Source organism: Cervus canadensis, chromosome 18 (assembly GCF_019320065.1).
Source record: "Cervus canadensis isolate Bull #8, Minnesota chromosome 18, ASM1932006v1, whole genome shotgun sequence".
Taxonomy (NCBI): Eukaryota; Metazoa; Chordata; class Mammalia; order Artiodactyla; family Cervidae; genus Cervus; species Cervus canadensis.
Window position 1 is genome coordinate 14664565 of NC_057403.1, and position 17086 is coordinate 14681650.

Here is a 17086-nt window from a genome sequence, read left to right on the forward strand (position 1 = left end):
TGATTTTTGCATTGAATCAACTAGCTCTCCTGGTTCAAATCCACCTATACTACTACTTACTAGCTTATCGGCTCCCCTGGTAGCTCAGCTGACAAAGAATTTTCCTGAAATGCAGGAGGTCCAAGTTAGACTCCTGGGTCAGGAAAATCCCCTGTCAGAAGGATAGGCTAGCCACTCCAGTATTCTTGGTCTTCCCTAGTGGCTCAGATGGTAAAGAATCTGCCTGCAATGCGGGAGACCTGGGTTTAATCCCTGGGTTGGGAAGATCCCCTGGAGGAGGAAATGGCAACCTACTCCAGTATTCTGGCCTGGAGAATCCCCATGGACAGAGGAGCCTGGTGGGCTACAGTCCGTGGGGTCGCAAAGAGTTGGACATGACTGAGTGACTAAGCATACACACACACACACACACACACACATATTAGCTCGTCTGATTTAATATAACTCATCACAGTCTTCCCAAGGAACCTGCGAATGTTCAAGTCCCAGGTGAAGGACCAGAAAATACAGAGATCCCACAATATAGAGGAGACTGAATCCAGGGGTCCACATATCATAAACTCTATGTAAGTGAAACCTTTATTGTTTGAACACCACTCAACACATCTAGAGACTCAAGACACTAATGCAATCTCCCCCACACTACCTCTTCGCACACATACACACACAAACTGAGTTCTCATTTCCTTCTGCTTTCATCCAGAAAATGGGTCTCTCCACCCTCAGGCTGGAGCCGGGCTGACCTCCTGCACTCTGGGGTTGCAGAGGTCTCTTTGGGAGGATGTGAACTCAGTGCCCAGTCTCCTACAGAAGAGGGTGGCCTGAGACTTACTGGATACTTGGAGCAGAGCCTGGAGCACTGGGTCAGTCAGGGAGGCTGAGGTTAAGCCGTGCGAGGTTGGAGCTGAGGCATCTCTAAAAACTGAAGCAGGGAGTCCTGAGCACAGAAGACAGTCCTTACTCCTGGGTTGTTGGGGTGGGGATGGGGCTGGATAGGCGGGGAGCAGTGTTGCTATCAGCTCTTGACACTTATGTGGTTACCCTCAGGAGGAGGTTCTGAGAGGTCTTTTTTTATTGTGACAAAATACCTATAACATAAAATTGACCATATGAACCATTTTAAGTGTCTAGTCATGTTAAGCACATTCGCATTTTGTGCAACCAAGCTCCAGGACTGTTTTCATCTCACAAAATTTCAACTCCATTCCCATTCAACAACAGCCCCCCCTTTCTCCTTTCCCAATTCCTGGCAATTACCCTCCTCCTCTGTGTCTATGAATCTGACCACTCCAGATACTTCATTTAAGTAGAATCAGAATATTTGTCATTTCCTGTCTGGTTAAGTTAGCTTAGTGAAAAGTCCAACAAGTTCTTTCATGTTGTAGCATGTGTTGGAATTCCCTCCCTTTTTAATGATAAATAATACTCTATTATTTGTACCTACCCCATTGGCTTATTCATATGTTGGTCAATGGGCACTTGGGTTGCTTTCATGTTTTAGTTTTGTGAATAATGCTGCTATAAAAATGAGTGTACAAATACCTCCTCCAGAGTGTGCTATCAATTGTTTTGGCTTAGCCTCGGAAGTAGAGCGAGCTTCCCCGGTGACTCAGATAGTAAAGAATCTGCCTGCAATGTGGGAATACCCAGGTTCGATCCCTGGGTCAGGAAGATCCCCTGGAGAAGGGAATGGCTACCCTCTCTAGTATTCTTGCCTGGAGAATTTCAGGGACAGAGGAGCCTGGTGGGCTACAGTCCATGGGGTTGCAAAGAGTCAGACACGAGTGAGTGACTAACACTCTCTCTTTCAGAAGTAGAATGGCTGGATCATATAGATTTTTGTCTGCTTGTGATGGAGAAGTATTCACATTCTGAGGTATGAAGTCATTTTTTCTTATGGTTCATCTTGAACTGTGTGTGAACTAGGACAGCCTGTCCAGCCCTCACAGCTCATCTGCTTTAACCATTGAGGCAAAGAGAGTCTGTTTGGAAGATAAGAATGAGTAACTCCCTTTCATGGCATCCGTGTTAACACTCCCTCCAAGATAAGTTTCCCTTCCTAGACACCAGGGTCCTGCTGTCTCACTGTCTCTGTACTAAGTCTGACCCTCTTGAAACCTTGAAGGAATGCGCCCTGTCATGTTGATGTGTGAGCTTTGTTTGGATGAGGTGTAAGAGGATGCTGGAAATCATGCTTCAGCAGAGCAGTTCCTCAGAGCTTTCTGAGAGGCTTCCTTCCCAACTATAGCCCTCAGTTTGGTTCAAATTAAATTTTTTTCTATCCCTATGGTAGGTTCTTTATTGATTGCTTCTGTGGACACAGACTCATTTGATCATCAAGAACCCTGAAAAAGAGGGGCTGTAAAACCGGGGACCCAACTCTCAATCCTCCTCCCTCCCAGTTTTATTTATACAACTTGGCCTTGCACAATGTGCTTGTGACCTGAGACACTCAGTTGTGGGGAATCCCTAAGCCCAGCTCAGCACCAATTAGGAGTTTGTTGTTGTTACATTCATTCACGAAGTCATATCCAACTCTTTGCAACTCCATGGACTGCAGCATGCCAGGCATCCCTGTCCTTCACTGTCTCCTGGAATTTGCTCAAACTGCTGTCCATTGAGTCGGTGATGCTGTCTAACCATTTCATCCTCTGCCACCCCTTCCTACTCCTGCCCTCGCTCTTTCCCAGCATCAGGGTCTTTTCCAATGAGTCAGTTATTCGCATCAGGTGGCCAAAGTATTGTAGCTTCAGCATCAGCCCTTCCGATGAATATTCCAATGAATGATTTTCTTTAGGATTGACTGGCTTGAATTTCCTGCTGTCTCTCAAGAGTCTCTCAAGGACTGGAAATAGAACTGCCATATGACCCAGCAATACCACTTCTGGGCATACACACTGAGGAAACCAGATCTGAAAGAGACACGTGCACCCCAATGTTCATCACAGCACTGTTTATAATAGTCAGGACATGGAAGCAACCTAGATGCCCATCAGCAGACAAATGGATAAGGAAGCTGTGGTACATATACACCATGGAATATTACTCAGCTGTTAAAAAGAATTCATTTGAATCAGTTCTAATGAGATGGATGAAACTGGAGCCCATTATACAGAGTGAAGTAAGCCAGAAAGATAAAGAATATTACAGCATACTAACACATATATATGGAATTTAGAAAGATGGTAATGATAACCCTACATGCAAAACAGAAAAAGAGACACAGAAGTACAGAACGGACTTTTGAACTCTGTGGGAGAAGGTGAGGGTGGGATGTTTCGAGAGAACAGCATGTATATTATCTATAGTGAAACAGATCACCAGCCCAGGTGGGATGCATGAGACAAGTGCTCAGGCCTGTTGCACTGGGAAGACCCAGAGGAATCAGGTGGAGAGGGAAATTTGAGGGGGGATCGGGAAGGGGAATACATGTAACTTCATGGCTGATTCATGTCAATGTATGACATAACCCACTGCAATGTTGTGAAGTAATTAGGCTCCAACTAAAAAAAAAAAAAAAAAAAAAGAGTCTCTCAAGGGACTCTCAAGAGTCTTCTCCAGCACCACAGTTCAAAATGACCAAAGTTCAGTTCTTTGGTGCTCAGCAGTCTTTATGGTCCAGCTGTCACATTCACATATGACTACCAGAAAAACCAATCTAGTCATAGATTAGATATAGCTTTAAATTCTCATTTTCCATTTCAATTAGTTTCACAAAATATTTTTTTTCAAGTGAATACTCTTCATTCCCCTTGATATCACCTGAAAAATAAAATTTTCTCTGTTTTGGGGCACATAGCCTGGTGAGCTACAGTCCATGGGGTCGCAAAGAGTCGGACACGATTGAGCGACTTCACTTTCACTTTTCACTTTCAAAATATTACAGTACATGTGATTCTTTTATTATATATCTCATCAAATATAATTGAACATTTTCTGCACTTCAGACACTGTTTCAGCTGCTGGGGAGAAAATGGTGGTCAAACGTGTTGTGAGTTGAATACGTTTCCCTGTTGTCAAATTCCTCTGTCGAAACCCTAACCCCCAGGACCACAGAATGTGACTGTGTTTGGTGAGAGGGCCTTAAAGAGGTAACTAAATTTAAATGAGGTCATTAGGGTTGGCCCTAACCCAATATGACTGATATCCTCATAAGAAGAGGTGATTAGAACACAGAGAGCATATAAAGAGACCAAGAGGTGGAGAGATTTAGCAAATAAAAATAAAAGACACCTAAATGCAGTGAACTTCATAGAAACTGTGAACATTTAAAATATATATTTTAATACATAATCTTATATAGATACATATTTTATGCATTTAACTATATATATCTTACTACATACAGATATATTCACATGTACACACATGCTTCACTTTTTACAAATACTGCATGTTTTACAAATTGATTTGTGACCACTGTGTTATCAGTTGATGTTTACCATATTTTAGAAAAAAGTATTTTTAAATCAAGGTGTGTACTTTTTTAAACAAAATGCTATTTCACACTGAGTATAGTATAGTATAACATAACTTTTTTTAAACATGACTTTTACATGCATGGGGAAACTAAAAAATTTGTGTATGACTCTTTTATTGCCAGTTTTTAAAAAATTGGGTCATCTGGACCCAACCAGCAATATTTCCAGCGTATACCCATATAGGTAATCGTATTTGATTAATGAATGAGTCTCCAATTTGGGTCACATCACTTATTTTATTGGTTGCACTGTGCAGCTTGTGGGATCTTAGTTCCCCCATCTGGGACAGAACCTGCACACCCTATAGTGGAAAAATGGGAGTCCTAATGACTAGACCACCAGGGAATTCCCCATACCATTTAATAGTCATGAAAAAGCACCATTTTCTTTCCTGGAGAATTACCCACATTCTGGTTTTGGCTGATGGCATTTTCAGTTGAAATGTGAATCTATCCTTTATACCTGCTGTGAGCTGGGAGTTGCTCTAGAGGCTTGATTATATTCTGATGCAGTTTGTCATCAAGGCTATGTTCTAGGAAGTGTCCTGTACTGCTTATCACAGCACATTGGGTAGCACAAAACCTGGGTGTCCCTCATCAGTAAGGGAAGAATGACAATCAGGTGATGTCAACCTCTTCCATCAAAGTTTCACCTGACAGTTTCAGTCCCCATTAATTTCTAATCCAGTAATTTCATTCAAACTTGCAAGATAGTGATATCTCCGTTTCTGTTCATCTTCCTTCATTTAATCCATCTGATAATTTTGCTGTTTAGTTTCTTGACTTCCATCCCCCTTTTACTCTACTTCAGTTGTTCATTCCCACAAACAACCCTCTATATCATTATCACCAACATCATAAAAGTCCATGATCTCAGTTTCAAGCATTCTGTTCTGCAGCAACCACTTTTCATCTTGTTTCTCCAGGTTCATTTCCCATCTTTTAGTTTCACCCAACTGTAAGCATTCATCAGCCAATTATTACTTCCCATCCCATTTCCTTCCCTCTAGCAATGCAGGTGTCCTTGTTGTTTTTTCAATTAAGAACTTTTTCTCATCAACTCTGTTGTATAACTCTAACGTTCTACCACAGAAGAGTAAAGAGAAATGATCATTTGGACGATGTTACACTACATCTCAATAAGCTGGGGGAAGAGATTAAAATGAGCATTTCCCTTTATCATTACTCAATGATCTATTTTATCTGTTATTCTCTTTTTCTTAAACTCTACTTTGTTCTATAATAAGATAGCTGCCCTAGCATTCTTGTGTCACTGTTTGTACAGAGTGTTTGTTCCCCTCCTTTTACTTCCAACTTATTTATGTCTTAATGTTTAAAGTATAACCCTGGGCAGAAAATATACTTACCTACATTTCCTTCCCAGGTCACAATCTCTGCATTTTCAGTGGAAACAGACACAAGAAGGTGCTTCTTATACACCCATTAATATTTTAGTACTTTCTCTGGTTGATGGTTATTTTGTTGTACTTTCTTTGTGGAAATTCACCTTGAGGCTCACTTATGAAGCATGTGCTTTTCTGAATATATATTTTGCTTTGAAAAGTTTACTTCGAAATTATTCAACAGTAAAGTCATTTTATCTGCTGGCAATAAGCACATAGCTGTAAATGCATTTCACCTTCAGGCTCCACAGAGGCTCAAAGTGCCACTTGAACCGAAAGAGACTTCTGAGTCTGGAGGAATTCCGCACACTATCTATGTCCTGTGGTTAAGAAGATTAATCACCAGGGATGTTTCCATCAAGCATTTGGGGATTGGAGGCCGGAGGCTGTTGATCATTGTTCTTCCCCAGGCTGTGTCGGATACCATATCCAAAGTATATGACAGATCCTAGTAGGGAGATGAGACAGTGAGAAGGGACAGTAGGAGCTCTCCTCATTTACGAAAGCCCAGCAGATGTCCTATGCCTTCTGTCGCATCTGACAGTTTAGGGGAGAGGTAGTAGGAAGACACTTGGGTTCAGTCACTCAAGGGGCCTCAGTTTCCAAGAAAGTCACTCACCAATCCCCATCCAGAGACCAAACTGGACCCAGGTCCTAGTGTTCATCAGCATCATCAAGTAAACGTTCACAAAGATGCTCACCAGTGGGAGGACGGGCCAACAAAGGACCTGTGGACAAAGTCAGTTCATCCATGAACACACCCCAGGCGTCTGAAAGGGAGACCCTACTCCACATGGGCAGGAAGAGTCCAGTTCAACGCAGGCTGTGTGTTCAGTGCCTACTGAGATTGTGTGTGTAAAGCATTGAGTGTGGATCAGGAAAGGGTCAGTTGGTTTTAGCAACTTCCCTTCCAGGAGCAACTCCTGATCCAGCCTATAGCATTTAGATGTCAGAGCAGGCGGCCTTCATTCCTCAGTGTGGAGAGGTTGGACACATAAGGTCACCTACCTTGCAGCGAAGAGGAGAGGGGTTCTGGGGCTGCCTCCAGATGATGGCCGTGACCCCAGTGATGAGCAGCAGCAGCACAGCCACTGTCGTGTACACTGGGAGTCCAGAGAACACCTGGCTGGTCAACAGGGCCAGGATCAGGCTCAGGATGGTCAGCAGGAGAACTGCAGGGGTCAAGGTGGAGGGGAACAGGCTGGACTCCAGAAGACAAAGATGCCAGGACCTTGGGTCACACCCATCTCAAAACTGCCCACCTCAGGAAGGGCCATCATCTCTCCAAGATTCCTCCTCAACTGCCCAAAACACACCGCCCTCCCCATACTGCCAAATTTAGAATACAGCCAAAGAGAAGCCCTACTGCTCACCAAGCAGGAAGGCACATCCATAGACAATCTGCCCAGATTTCCGAGTGGGGATAGTGCTGGAAGGGAACCACAGAGTCTTCAGAATCCTTGAATTTTCTGCTTCAGGTACAGATTGTAAAGGCCTTGCTTCCAACTGAAAAATACCTATTTCCTCTTCTGCTGTCTCATTCTGGCTGAAATTCTGTTCTGGTTGATACCTGAATTAGAAAGATTAAGGCAGTATTAATAGTATCCCCTACTCATCCAACATCACCCAGATGATTCCATCTCTTTCCCAAATTAATCATCGTTGGTCATTTTGAAGGCAGCATGAAGGCAGAAGAGGATCATCTTCACATCAATCCCCACCAGTCAGACCCCCAGTCAACGTGTCGTGGGATCTCACCTGAGGACAAGCACAGAAAAGGCCACCAAGGAGTAAGCGAGTAGGGTCCCAATTGACATGAGGTCCACAAGATCAGTGAGCTCAAAGAGTAGTGCCATGACCACTAAAATCAGGGCACAAACAAAGTGGGGGGAGACAGTGAGACCATGGAAATATGCAAGTTAAGAAAAATGATCAAAGAAGTTTCGTTTATTCACCTGCAAGACTTCCAGAAGCCAAGATGGTCCAGATGGCAGTTCGTGTGCGGGCATGGATTTGGGCAAGTCTCCTGAAAAGGAGCCCATCCTCTGCCATTGTATAGATCACACGAGGCATAGAGAACATGGTGCCCAGGAGGCTGGGAGAGAAAGTGGACATGTGGGACGAAGGGGAGAAGCAGGAGAGACTGGGGTTTCTGCTCCCTAGTCTACATGGGCTAACTGTCTTTCTCTTTTGTTTCTCAAAACGAGGCTACGATGGCTGATAATCTGACAGAGGATGGAGAAAAAGCTTTGATACTGACCTGGATGAAAGAGCACAGATGGTGATAGCAGCCAGGACATATCTTAGATGCCTCCACCCAACATCAAGGAAAGCCTGCGGCAGGAGGCTCCCAGGGTGAATCTGGTAGTAGGGCACCAGAAGGGTGAGTGCCGCCGAGACACCAATATACATCAAAAAGCAGATCAAGATTGTGATCATGATGCTAATGGGGATGGAACGCTGAGGATTTCTGGCTTCTACCCCTGCAAGATGGGGAGAGTATTAGGTCAGTAAACACACTGGAATGAAAGCACAAAACCCAATTTCCCCTTGCAGCTCCAAACACAGTCTAACCTTCTCCCAACCCCTGTGCCCAAGGGCGGCCCAACCTGCCCAGACCCTTGATAAGATGATAAAAACCACTACAATACTGTAAAGTAATTAGCCTCCAACTAATAAAAATAAATGGGGGGGAAAAAAGGTGCACAGTGACCCTATTACCTGTAGTAGCAATGACATCAAAACCAACAAAGGCATAGATGCATGTTGCTGCTCCCTGGAGAATCCCTTCAATGCCAAAAGGTATAAACCCTCCAGCACCCAGAGGTCCCAAGCTGTGATGAGAGAAGGAATGAGGAAGAACATGGGTGAGGTGAGTTCAGCCATCTCTACTTGTATCCTCAGTTAATATCACAACTCCTGGGCTCCACGACCCCAACATTGGATCCATCAGCCCCAATCTCTTTGGTCCCCACTATCTTCTCAGCTCTGCACATCACACACATAGACATTACTCAGCCAAGAGTACTCTCCTAACCTAGAGGTGTCAGTGGATTCAGATGTGTTCAATGTGTAGTCTTGTTCTGTGAGCTTCCAGTTGTGCAGGTCTCCCATAATGAAGCCAGAGATGATGATGAAGATGAGACCAGAAATGTTCAAGCCTGCAAACACTTTGTTAAGCATGACTGATTCATGAAGTCCCAGAACCAGTAGTCCTGTGGAAAGATAGAATATGAAACATCCAAAATAACTAAATCCATAGACATACAAAGAAAATGAGTGGTTGCCATAGGCTCGGGTTTACGGGTGGGTGACAGGTAGACCGTGACTGCTCAGTGGGTACAGGGTTTCCTTCTGTAGTGATGAAGATGTTTGGAGCTGCATGGAGGAGATGGTTGCACAAAGTTGTGAATGTACTAAGTGCCACTGAATGGTATACTTTAAGATGGCTAGTTTCTTATTGTGGTGATCATCTCACAATAAACACATTGATCAGTGTCACTTTATACATCTTAAAATTATGTAATATTGTATCTCAGTTAAGACAAGCTATGACAAACCTAGACAGCACCTTAAAAAGCAGAGACATCATGTTGCCAACAAAGGTCTGTCTAGTCAAAGTTGCGGTTTCTCTAGTAGTTATGATGGATGTGGAGTTGAACCATAAAGAAGCCCAAGCATGGAAGAATTGATGCTTTCAAACTGTGGTGTTGGAGAAGACTCTTGAGAGACCCTTGGGCAGCAAGGAGATCAAGCCAGTCAATCCTAAAGGAAATCAACCCTGAATATTCATTGGAAGGACTGATGTTGAAGCTGAAGCTCCAATACTTTGGCCACCTGATGTGAAGAACAAACTCATTGGAAAAGATGCTAATGCTTGGAAAGACTGAAGGCAGGGGGAGAAGGGTATGACAGAGAATAAGATGGTTGGATGGCATCATGAACTCAATGGACATGAGTTTGAGCAAACTCGGGGAGATAGTGAAGGAAAGGGAAGCCCGGCATACTGCAGTTCATGGGGTCGCAAAGAGTTGGACACGACTTAGCAACAGAACAACAATAACAGTCTCAATTATATCTCAAAAAATCTGGGGGATATGGTAAAATGGTTAATTTTATTTTGTGTGAATTTCCACTCAAATAAACAAATATCTTTAGTCTCAGTACAAGGAAGGAACTTGTAGGCCTAAAGTAAATGATTATCAGGTGGGGATGATTTTGTCTCTGAAGAGACCCTTGGCAATATCTTGAGGCATTCTGGTTGTCATAATTTGGGTGACAGGCATTGCTGTTATCTAGTAAGTAAAGACCAGGGGTGCTAATCAACAGCTGACAATGAATGAAAAAAAATTTACAATGAATAAGACAGCTTCCTCACTTCGAAGAATGATTGCACCCAGAATGTCAGTGGAAAACAGTGGTTTGTATCTTGACTTCTTGTCTTATCTCAGACAGTTCATTCCAGTCCTAATTATCCCACCATTCTGGAACTCCAAGCCTTCTGCACCCCAGCTGCCCCTCCACACCCCACTCTTCCTGTTCTGTCTCTGAACCCTGTCTCACCTGTGAGCAGCAGCACCAGGCCCAGGGCAAAAAAGTCTGGGTACCAGGCCAGGAAGTAGGGCATATACGGAGAGAAAGTTCCCTGGAACGCCTGAGAGATGTGGTTCCCAATGAGGCTGTCAAAGGTGAGGCTCCAGGCCCTGGCCTCACTGGCAGTGCCTGAAGCAGCAAAAGAACACTCACTGACAAAGAGAAATTGAACCCCTATCATGTAACATGGGGTGTACTGGGGGGAAAAACAGACAAAATACTTAACTTACAAAGTTCCCTTTTATGGAGTGGAGAGGGTATACCCTTCCCAAACAGCGCTAATGGTAAAGAACCCGCCTGCTAATGCAAGAGACATAAGAGATGCAGGTTCAGTCCCTGGGTTGGGAAGATCCTCGGTGGTAGGAAATGGCAACCCACTCCAGTGTTCTTGCCTGGAGAATCCCATGGACAGAGGAGTCTGGTGGGCTACAGCCCATGGGGTCGCAAAGAATTGGGCATTACTCAAGCGACTTGGCACGCAGAGCAGACCCAGATGATTCACAAAACAGGTCAACTATTTAATATGTTAGGAGGAGATTAATGTGAGGCCAGAAACTGTAACAGGGAAGTGGGACCTAGAGGACTGGGAGGTGAGGGTGAAAATTTAAGTTGAATTGTAAACAAAAATCCCACAAAGGAAACAGCAGAACAGAGACTTCAATATGGTGAGGGGAAGGGCCTGGGGGACATGCCTCCTTAACACCCACTCCTTTCGGTTCCTTTTCCTGCCCTGTTCTTGGTTCAGTCATTTAAGGAGAGCAGAACTGACCTAACTAGAAGATAGTTATAAGGGTTTCCTGCCACAGTTACCCACGTCCCCCAACAAGGTGGATTAACGATGTTCTCATGAGTCAGTGATGACTTCAATACCCGCTCTGAATTTCCTGATTTTAAGCCCCACACCTTCCCCCACCCCACCATCTCACCGACAACAAAGGACAGGATGAGGTTCCAGCCAATGATGAAGGCGCACAGCTGACCCATAGTGACGTAGCTGTAGAGATACGCAGAACCTGAGCGTGGTACCCAGGCCACCAACTCCGCGTAGCAGAGCCCGGACAAAAGAGTCGACAGGCCAGCCAGCAAGAAGCAGATGACGATCGCTGGTCCAGCCTCATACACAGCCACTTCTCCAACCACGATGTAGACACCAGCTCCTAGGGTACCGCTCACACCCAGGGCTGTCAGGTCTATGGTGTTCAGACAGTGGGCCCTGCCACTCTCAGACTCCTCCCTGGGCTCCAGCGGCCGCCTGCGGATCAGCTTCTGGCCAAATTGGTGGACATCCTGACACAACATCCTAGAGAATCGAGGAGGCTCAGATCTGCTGAGAAAACGACACAGCAAGCCGTCAAGAATGTCCACCCGCCCTTGGCCCTGGAAGTCCAGTTCCACGGAGTGAGGGAGTGATGGGAACAGGTGACAAGAGGACATGTTGAGCGAGTTCTCTATCTCTGAGATGTGGTTTTTTAAATCTAATAGCATTGAAACAAATATACTATCAAGGGTGAAACAGATCGCCAGCCCAGGTTGGATGCATGAGACAAGTGCTCAGAGCTGGTGCACTGGGAAGACCCAGAGGGATGGGATGGAGAGGAAGGCAGGAGGGGTGATTGAGATGGGGAACACATGTAAATCCATGGCTGATTCATGTCAATGTATGGCAAAAACCACTACAATATTGTAAAGTAATTAGCCTCCAACTAATAAAAATAAATGGGAAAAAAAAACCCTAAGTAAATCTTTCAAGATGTTTCAAAGTTATGGAAAGAGTTGCTTGAAGAGAAGCAAGGGGGAGCCCTTATCTTAATGAAGTGTGATTTTATTCCTCCTATCTTCTTCACTGAAAACACACATCCTACTTTCCTGTTGTATACTAAAATGCTTCCGTTATTATTTCTAGTAGCTTTACCTATATATTTCAAGTAGAATCCTCAGCTTTTAAAACCTGGAAAAGCTAAAACATAATTATTTCTAAAGTGTTCATTCAAAAATTTTTATCCTATGCCAAGCCAATTTTCTTGCTAACAAATATTGTAACATAAATTTAGTGACTTTCAGGCAATCCAGTCACCGTAAAAGTATTATGCTGAATATTGATGACTCTGAAGATATGTCTATATTAACAAACTTAAACTGACTTTAAGATCAAATATCAGTTTAACACTGAATATTTCCCAGAGTGTGTGAACCTTAAATTCATTTAGCTTCATTCTTGTATTTAGAATTATTTCCTTTCTTTTCTTTAAGCCAATTTAATAGCGCTCCTTTACAAATCAGCAGCACCATCCAAAAGCAAAGACACATACTGAGACAGACATAAATCCAGACAGAGACCTCATAGTTTCATTTTCTAAACTTAGCCCTGAATCAGCTATTACAATATGAAATTCACTAGTTTGTAAACAACTGTAACAATAAAATACAGTTACTCTTTAAAATAAATATATTTATATAAAATTTTTATAAAAAATTTAAATAGGTAATAAATAAACTTTTTAAATGATTCTTCCATGTTTTTAACCTCAGTCTCAGAAATTAGGCATGGCTTAGATAAGTGTTCCTAAGAGCCCTGGTCTCAAGGCATAGGCAGAGAAAATCATGTTCTCCTAATAGGACTTGTTCTTTAAGGGTCAGAATTCTGAAAAAAAAAAAAAAAAATACATATATTTAAAAAGCTAATTTTCTCTATTTGCACATGCAAAAAGAACCAGTATTTTTTCTTCATTTCAAAAGAGTTTTTAATCTTAACAAATTTTATCCAGAGTCCAGAGACTATTGTGGCCACACAATGTTAGAATAAAATATCTTCTTTCACTTCTGTAGTCATAGTTTCATAGGTTAATTCTAGACCAGAGAGTTCTCAAACTGGCCCTGCTAACAGGGGGAAAGTGGCTGATAAAATGTTGTACCAGCAAAGACTGTTTCTCTGGAGAGAAGGGGGTCTTTTTTTGATCTGAAGAATCTGAAGCAGTAAGGAAACTTGCAGGAGCTGGGGAAGCTTGGTTCCCCCCTGAGAACTGGGAAAAATTAGAAGGGGATCATTTAGAATAAATAGGACATTTAACCTCAGTTTATTTTCCCATCTATGGCAATACAGATTTAATTGTAAGACACTATAATATTATAAGATAGTATAATATTACAATCCAGAGACCCAATTTTTTAGGTCATTTTCCATCCCTCTATGTAAATAAACACCAGCGATCATTAAAGCAAATCTAAGTTTTCTCTTTCTTGGCCCATCTAGCTTAAAAAGGGAAATGTCCCAGGTTGAACAACCTGCAACCAAGAACAGCACTCCTAGAAATGAAGTCCAGCCTCCCAGAAACAGGATTTGGGGGCCCCTGAGGGAGACTCACACTATCCTCTGAATTTCCTTCGAATCCTGTGCATGGTGGAATTTTGAGAGTCCTCTAATCTCCCACTGCTCACTGACCAGGAGTCTGTAGTTGACCCAGGGCCTCCCATGAGGGGTGCCCAGGCGCGGGGGTGGGGTGGGGGGGTTGAGGGAACATCTGAACCAGTGCAGGTGTCACCGGGGTTCCCCTCGAGGAGGGTCTGTCATAGCTGTGAGGTCTGCGTGATCGAGGCCAGCCCAGTAGGCTGTGCCCCTTGCTGTCGCAGCCTGGAGTGGCGGAGAACTGCTGGAGGAACTGGCATTGGCCACAAGGGAGAAGGCCACGGGGGTCAGGACCTGAGGGCCAAGTGGTGGGAATAGTCTCACAGGGGATTTGTGGACACAGACTACAGCAGGAGATAAAACTGCAGAAGTAGCCCCAGGTCTGTCACCCCAGGTGTCTAAGGTAAAACTGAAGGGGACACGAGGCTTAGGTGAAACCTTGCTTCCCAAGTAGATTAGTAAATTCTAATTAGTAAATTAGTAAAAGCAAGTAAATTCTGTACTTCTCAAGTAAAGAAAATCACAGGACAAGAAGAATTTGCCTGCTGGTGGGTTGCTTGGGGAGAAAGACATGGAAGACTGACTGTGAGGCCTGGGGATTGTCATTTTTCTACTCCTGGGAAATAAAAGTGCAGTGTGTAGCAGGGAGCAATTTGTTGGAGGCAGTGGCAGGTGCCAAGCTATGATTTCCGGGGCATTGCTCTCAGTGTTGACGCGGTGGGTCCAGGGCACGCTGGGAGTTGTAGTTCCTGCAGAGCCAGCGAAAGACAGAGAGGAGACAGAAGAACATGACTTGGCCTCTTTCACTGAGCGGACCTGTAGCCCTGCGGATCTTGGAAGGAGAACAAAGCAGAGAGTGAGAGCAAGCAAGTTCTCATGGGAGAGAGAGAAACTCAGAGGTCTCCAGCCAGCAGTCTGGGGACACCTGCAGTTTACCTTGAAATCCTGGGTCTCAGGCCCCATACGGCCCTGGGTCTCAGCATCAGACGTTCTGGGAGAGAGTCAGCCGTGAACGGTGGCTTAGTTCTCTGCCCAGGAATTGGACCTGGGTGGCCTGGGTGAAAACCAGCAATCCTAGCTGCTTGTCTACCAGGGGCTAGAGGCTAGAGACAAGGTTCCTCTGGCTCTCATCCCCGTTGATAAATTCATTACTCAAGAAGTCAAAACCTGTAAAAAAAAAAAAAGGGCTAAAGAAAAGGAAAAAAAAAGTATATGACGTACAGATACAACCCAACAAGCCAGAGGCACAGAGAAACTGCTTGTTCAGTTCAGACCAGAGTGAGGCAGAATTACACACCTGGAGAGAAGAGATGTGGGCCTTCCCCTGAGGAGGAGGAGCCCCATAAAATGGCAGTTAAGTCATTCACACAGGGCGCTTCTTCCAGATTTGTTCACCTTTGGCCAATTGTCTGGTTTCTTTTTCCACACCTGCCCTGCCCTAGGATCCTCCCCAAAACACATGTGCAACTTCTTTCCAAGATAGATTCTAGTCCAGAGCCCTGTGAGGGGGTCCTTGGCATCACCTATTGCGGGATGGCACCCCCTTCTTTTTGACCTCCAAGGAGCCTTTCTGGGCATGTGCAGCATCTCCCCAGTCCCAGGGGTGGGAAGTATGTGACCTCTTGATCTTTTAAGCAAATGGAGTTTAGCCCTGCCGTGATTGTTATCTTAAGTGTCCACGGGAACAAAGTCCAACTACTTACGCTGTTCTTGTCATTTCCATCTCGAAGTTGCTAACAGGAGGCTGGTTGTAAATGTCTAGCCTAGAGCCCACCTGGCTCCTTCCTCAGGAAATGTAAACAGGAGCCCAACTGTGAATGCCCAGCCTGGAACTTACCTAGATCCTACCTCAGGGCCGTATGGGGCTCCAAGGTGTTATTTCTGTCCTCTGTTTCTTGTAGGCAGACGCCAGCCTCCGTGACCTTCCCTGAGTTCCAAAGGGCAGCTTCAAGCAGTTGCTAATCATGGACCTGCCAAGAAACCACCTGAGACAAAATTAAAGGGGCCAAAGCAATTTCACTGCCTAAAAATGTTCTACCTACAAGAAGAGACTTTTAAAAAGTTAGGTTGTAGTTACTAGCTGCCAGCAGACATTGTTCTGTGAATGGATGTGGCATCCGAGTCTGATGCAACTCAGAAAACTCATTTTTGCCAATGCAAGGACTTGTCTGAGATCACACCCAGCGTCACCTAGCTATTTCCTTGGATGTCTGCACCACAGCTACTTTATTTTGACTTTTAACTGTATTTTCTCCCTAAGAGCCAAAGCAGGTGCTACCATTAGTGATGTCAGTGTTTGTCTATGTATGTGAAGATGAAAGAACTGGGGCTCAGAAGATCTCCTCCTGACTTGTGGACACAGTGGAGGAAGGAGAGGGTGGGACAAATTGATAGAGTAACATTGAAACATATACACTGTGTGCACTAAGTCACTTCAGTCGTGTCCAAATCTTTGTGACCCCATGGACTGTAGCCCTCCTGGCTCCTCTGTCCATGGAATTCTCCAGGCAAGAATACTGGACTGCCATTCTCTTCTCCAGGGGATCTTCCCGACCTAGAGATGAAATCCGGTCTCCTGCATTGCAGGCAGATTTTTACCATCTGAGCCACCAGGGAAGCCCCCAAAACATACACATTACCATGTGCAAAATAGACAGCTAATGGGAAGTTGCTTTGCAACAGAGGGAGCTCAACCCAGCGCTCTGTGACAACCTATAAGGGTGGGATGGGGGGGTGGGTGAGACGGAGGTTCAAAAGGGAGGGGACACATGTATACCTATGGCTGATTCACGTAGTTGTATGGCAGAAACCAACAGAACATTGTAAAGAAATTATCCTCTGATTAGAAATAAATTTTACAAAATCTTCTGAGAGTATCTAACTCTCTAACGGCCTGTTCTGCCAGTTTCCCCCAGTGCACAGAGTGCTTCATTCCTGATCACCCTAAACTCCTCTCAGGGCAGTGTTGAAAGTCAGCAGCTGCAGCAGCTCCTGATTTAATCCTTGCAGAGGTAGATGGCAAGTGCCAGTTTCCAGTTGGTAGGGCTCCTGTATGGTCGTAAATTCAACCATGGTTTGGGAGGCAATCCATGACCATTATGGTCCAGGAAAATACTCTCTCTTGTTGCTTCTCCCAACAGTTAGAGTTACACGGTTACTGGCACTGATCTCATATGAAACTATAGGTCATCATTTTATCTGAGGCTC

At 44.3% G+C, this 17086-nt stretch overlaps 3 protein-coding genes across 9 annotated transcripts in view; all 3 read right to left on the reverse strand.

Annotated features, from left to right (window-relative positions):
• Nucleotides 1-17086, reverse strand: part of LOC122421234 (cationic amino acid transporter 3-like) — a 214225-nt gene that overhangs the window by 132390 nt on the left and 64749 nt on the right. The gene's annotated exons all lie outside the window — the stretch shown is intronic.
• The window catches only part of LOC122420188 (cationic amino acid transporter 3-like), a 183137-nt gene that overhangs the window by 6650 nt on the left and 159401 nt on the right, over nucleotides 1-17086 (reverse strand).
• On the reverse strand, nucleotides 4957-15128 carry LOC122420175 (cationic amino acid transporter 3-like). Of its 7 annotated transcripts, none has more exons than XM_043435017.1 (12): nucleotides 14816-15128; nucleotides 11403-11800; nucleotides 10447-10605; nucleotides 8921-9098; nucleotides 8605-8717; nucleotides 8144-8366; nucleotides 7839-7978; nucleotides 7642-7744; nucleotides 7257-7453; nucleotides 6892-7055; nucleotides 6503-6611; nucleotides 4957-6331 (listed from the first exon to the last, which is right to left on the reverse strand). In XM_043435017.1, exons 1-12 carry the CDS (start codon nucleotides 14860-14862, stop codon nucleotides 6219-6221), a joined length of 1944 nt encoding a protein of 647 aa, XP_043290952.1. In that variant the 5' UTR covers nucleotides 14863-15128; the 3' UTR covers nucleotides 4957-6218. The 7 variants fall into 7 exon arrangements, with proteins under 7 accessions (XP_043290952.1, XP_043290953.1, XP_043290954.1 ...); XM_043435018.1 differs by having other exon boundaries at nucleotides 8921-9044; nucleotides 11403-11803; XM_043435019.1 differs by having other exon boundaries at nucleotides 4957-6203; nucleotides 11403-11803.

Bases quoted from the DNA above. Each gene is read 5' to 3' on its own strand.
- LOC122420175 (XM_043435016.1), bottom strand. From the start codon at position 14,862: ATGCTGAGACCCAGGGCCGTATGGGGCCTGAGACCCAGGATTTCAAG. The intron at 11,804-14,815 runs GTAAACTGCAGG...TCGTTTTCTCAG, and splicing joins CTGAGACCCAGGATTTCAAG to CAGATCTGAGCCTCCTCGAT. The intron at 9,099-10,446 runs GTGAGACAGGGT...ATCTTTCCACAG, and splicing joins CCTGGTGCTGCTGCTCACAG to GACTACTGGTTCTGGGACTT.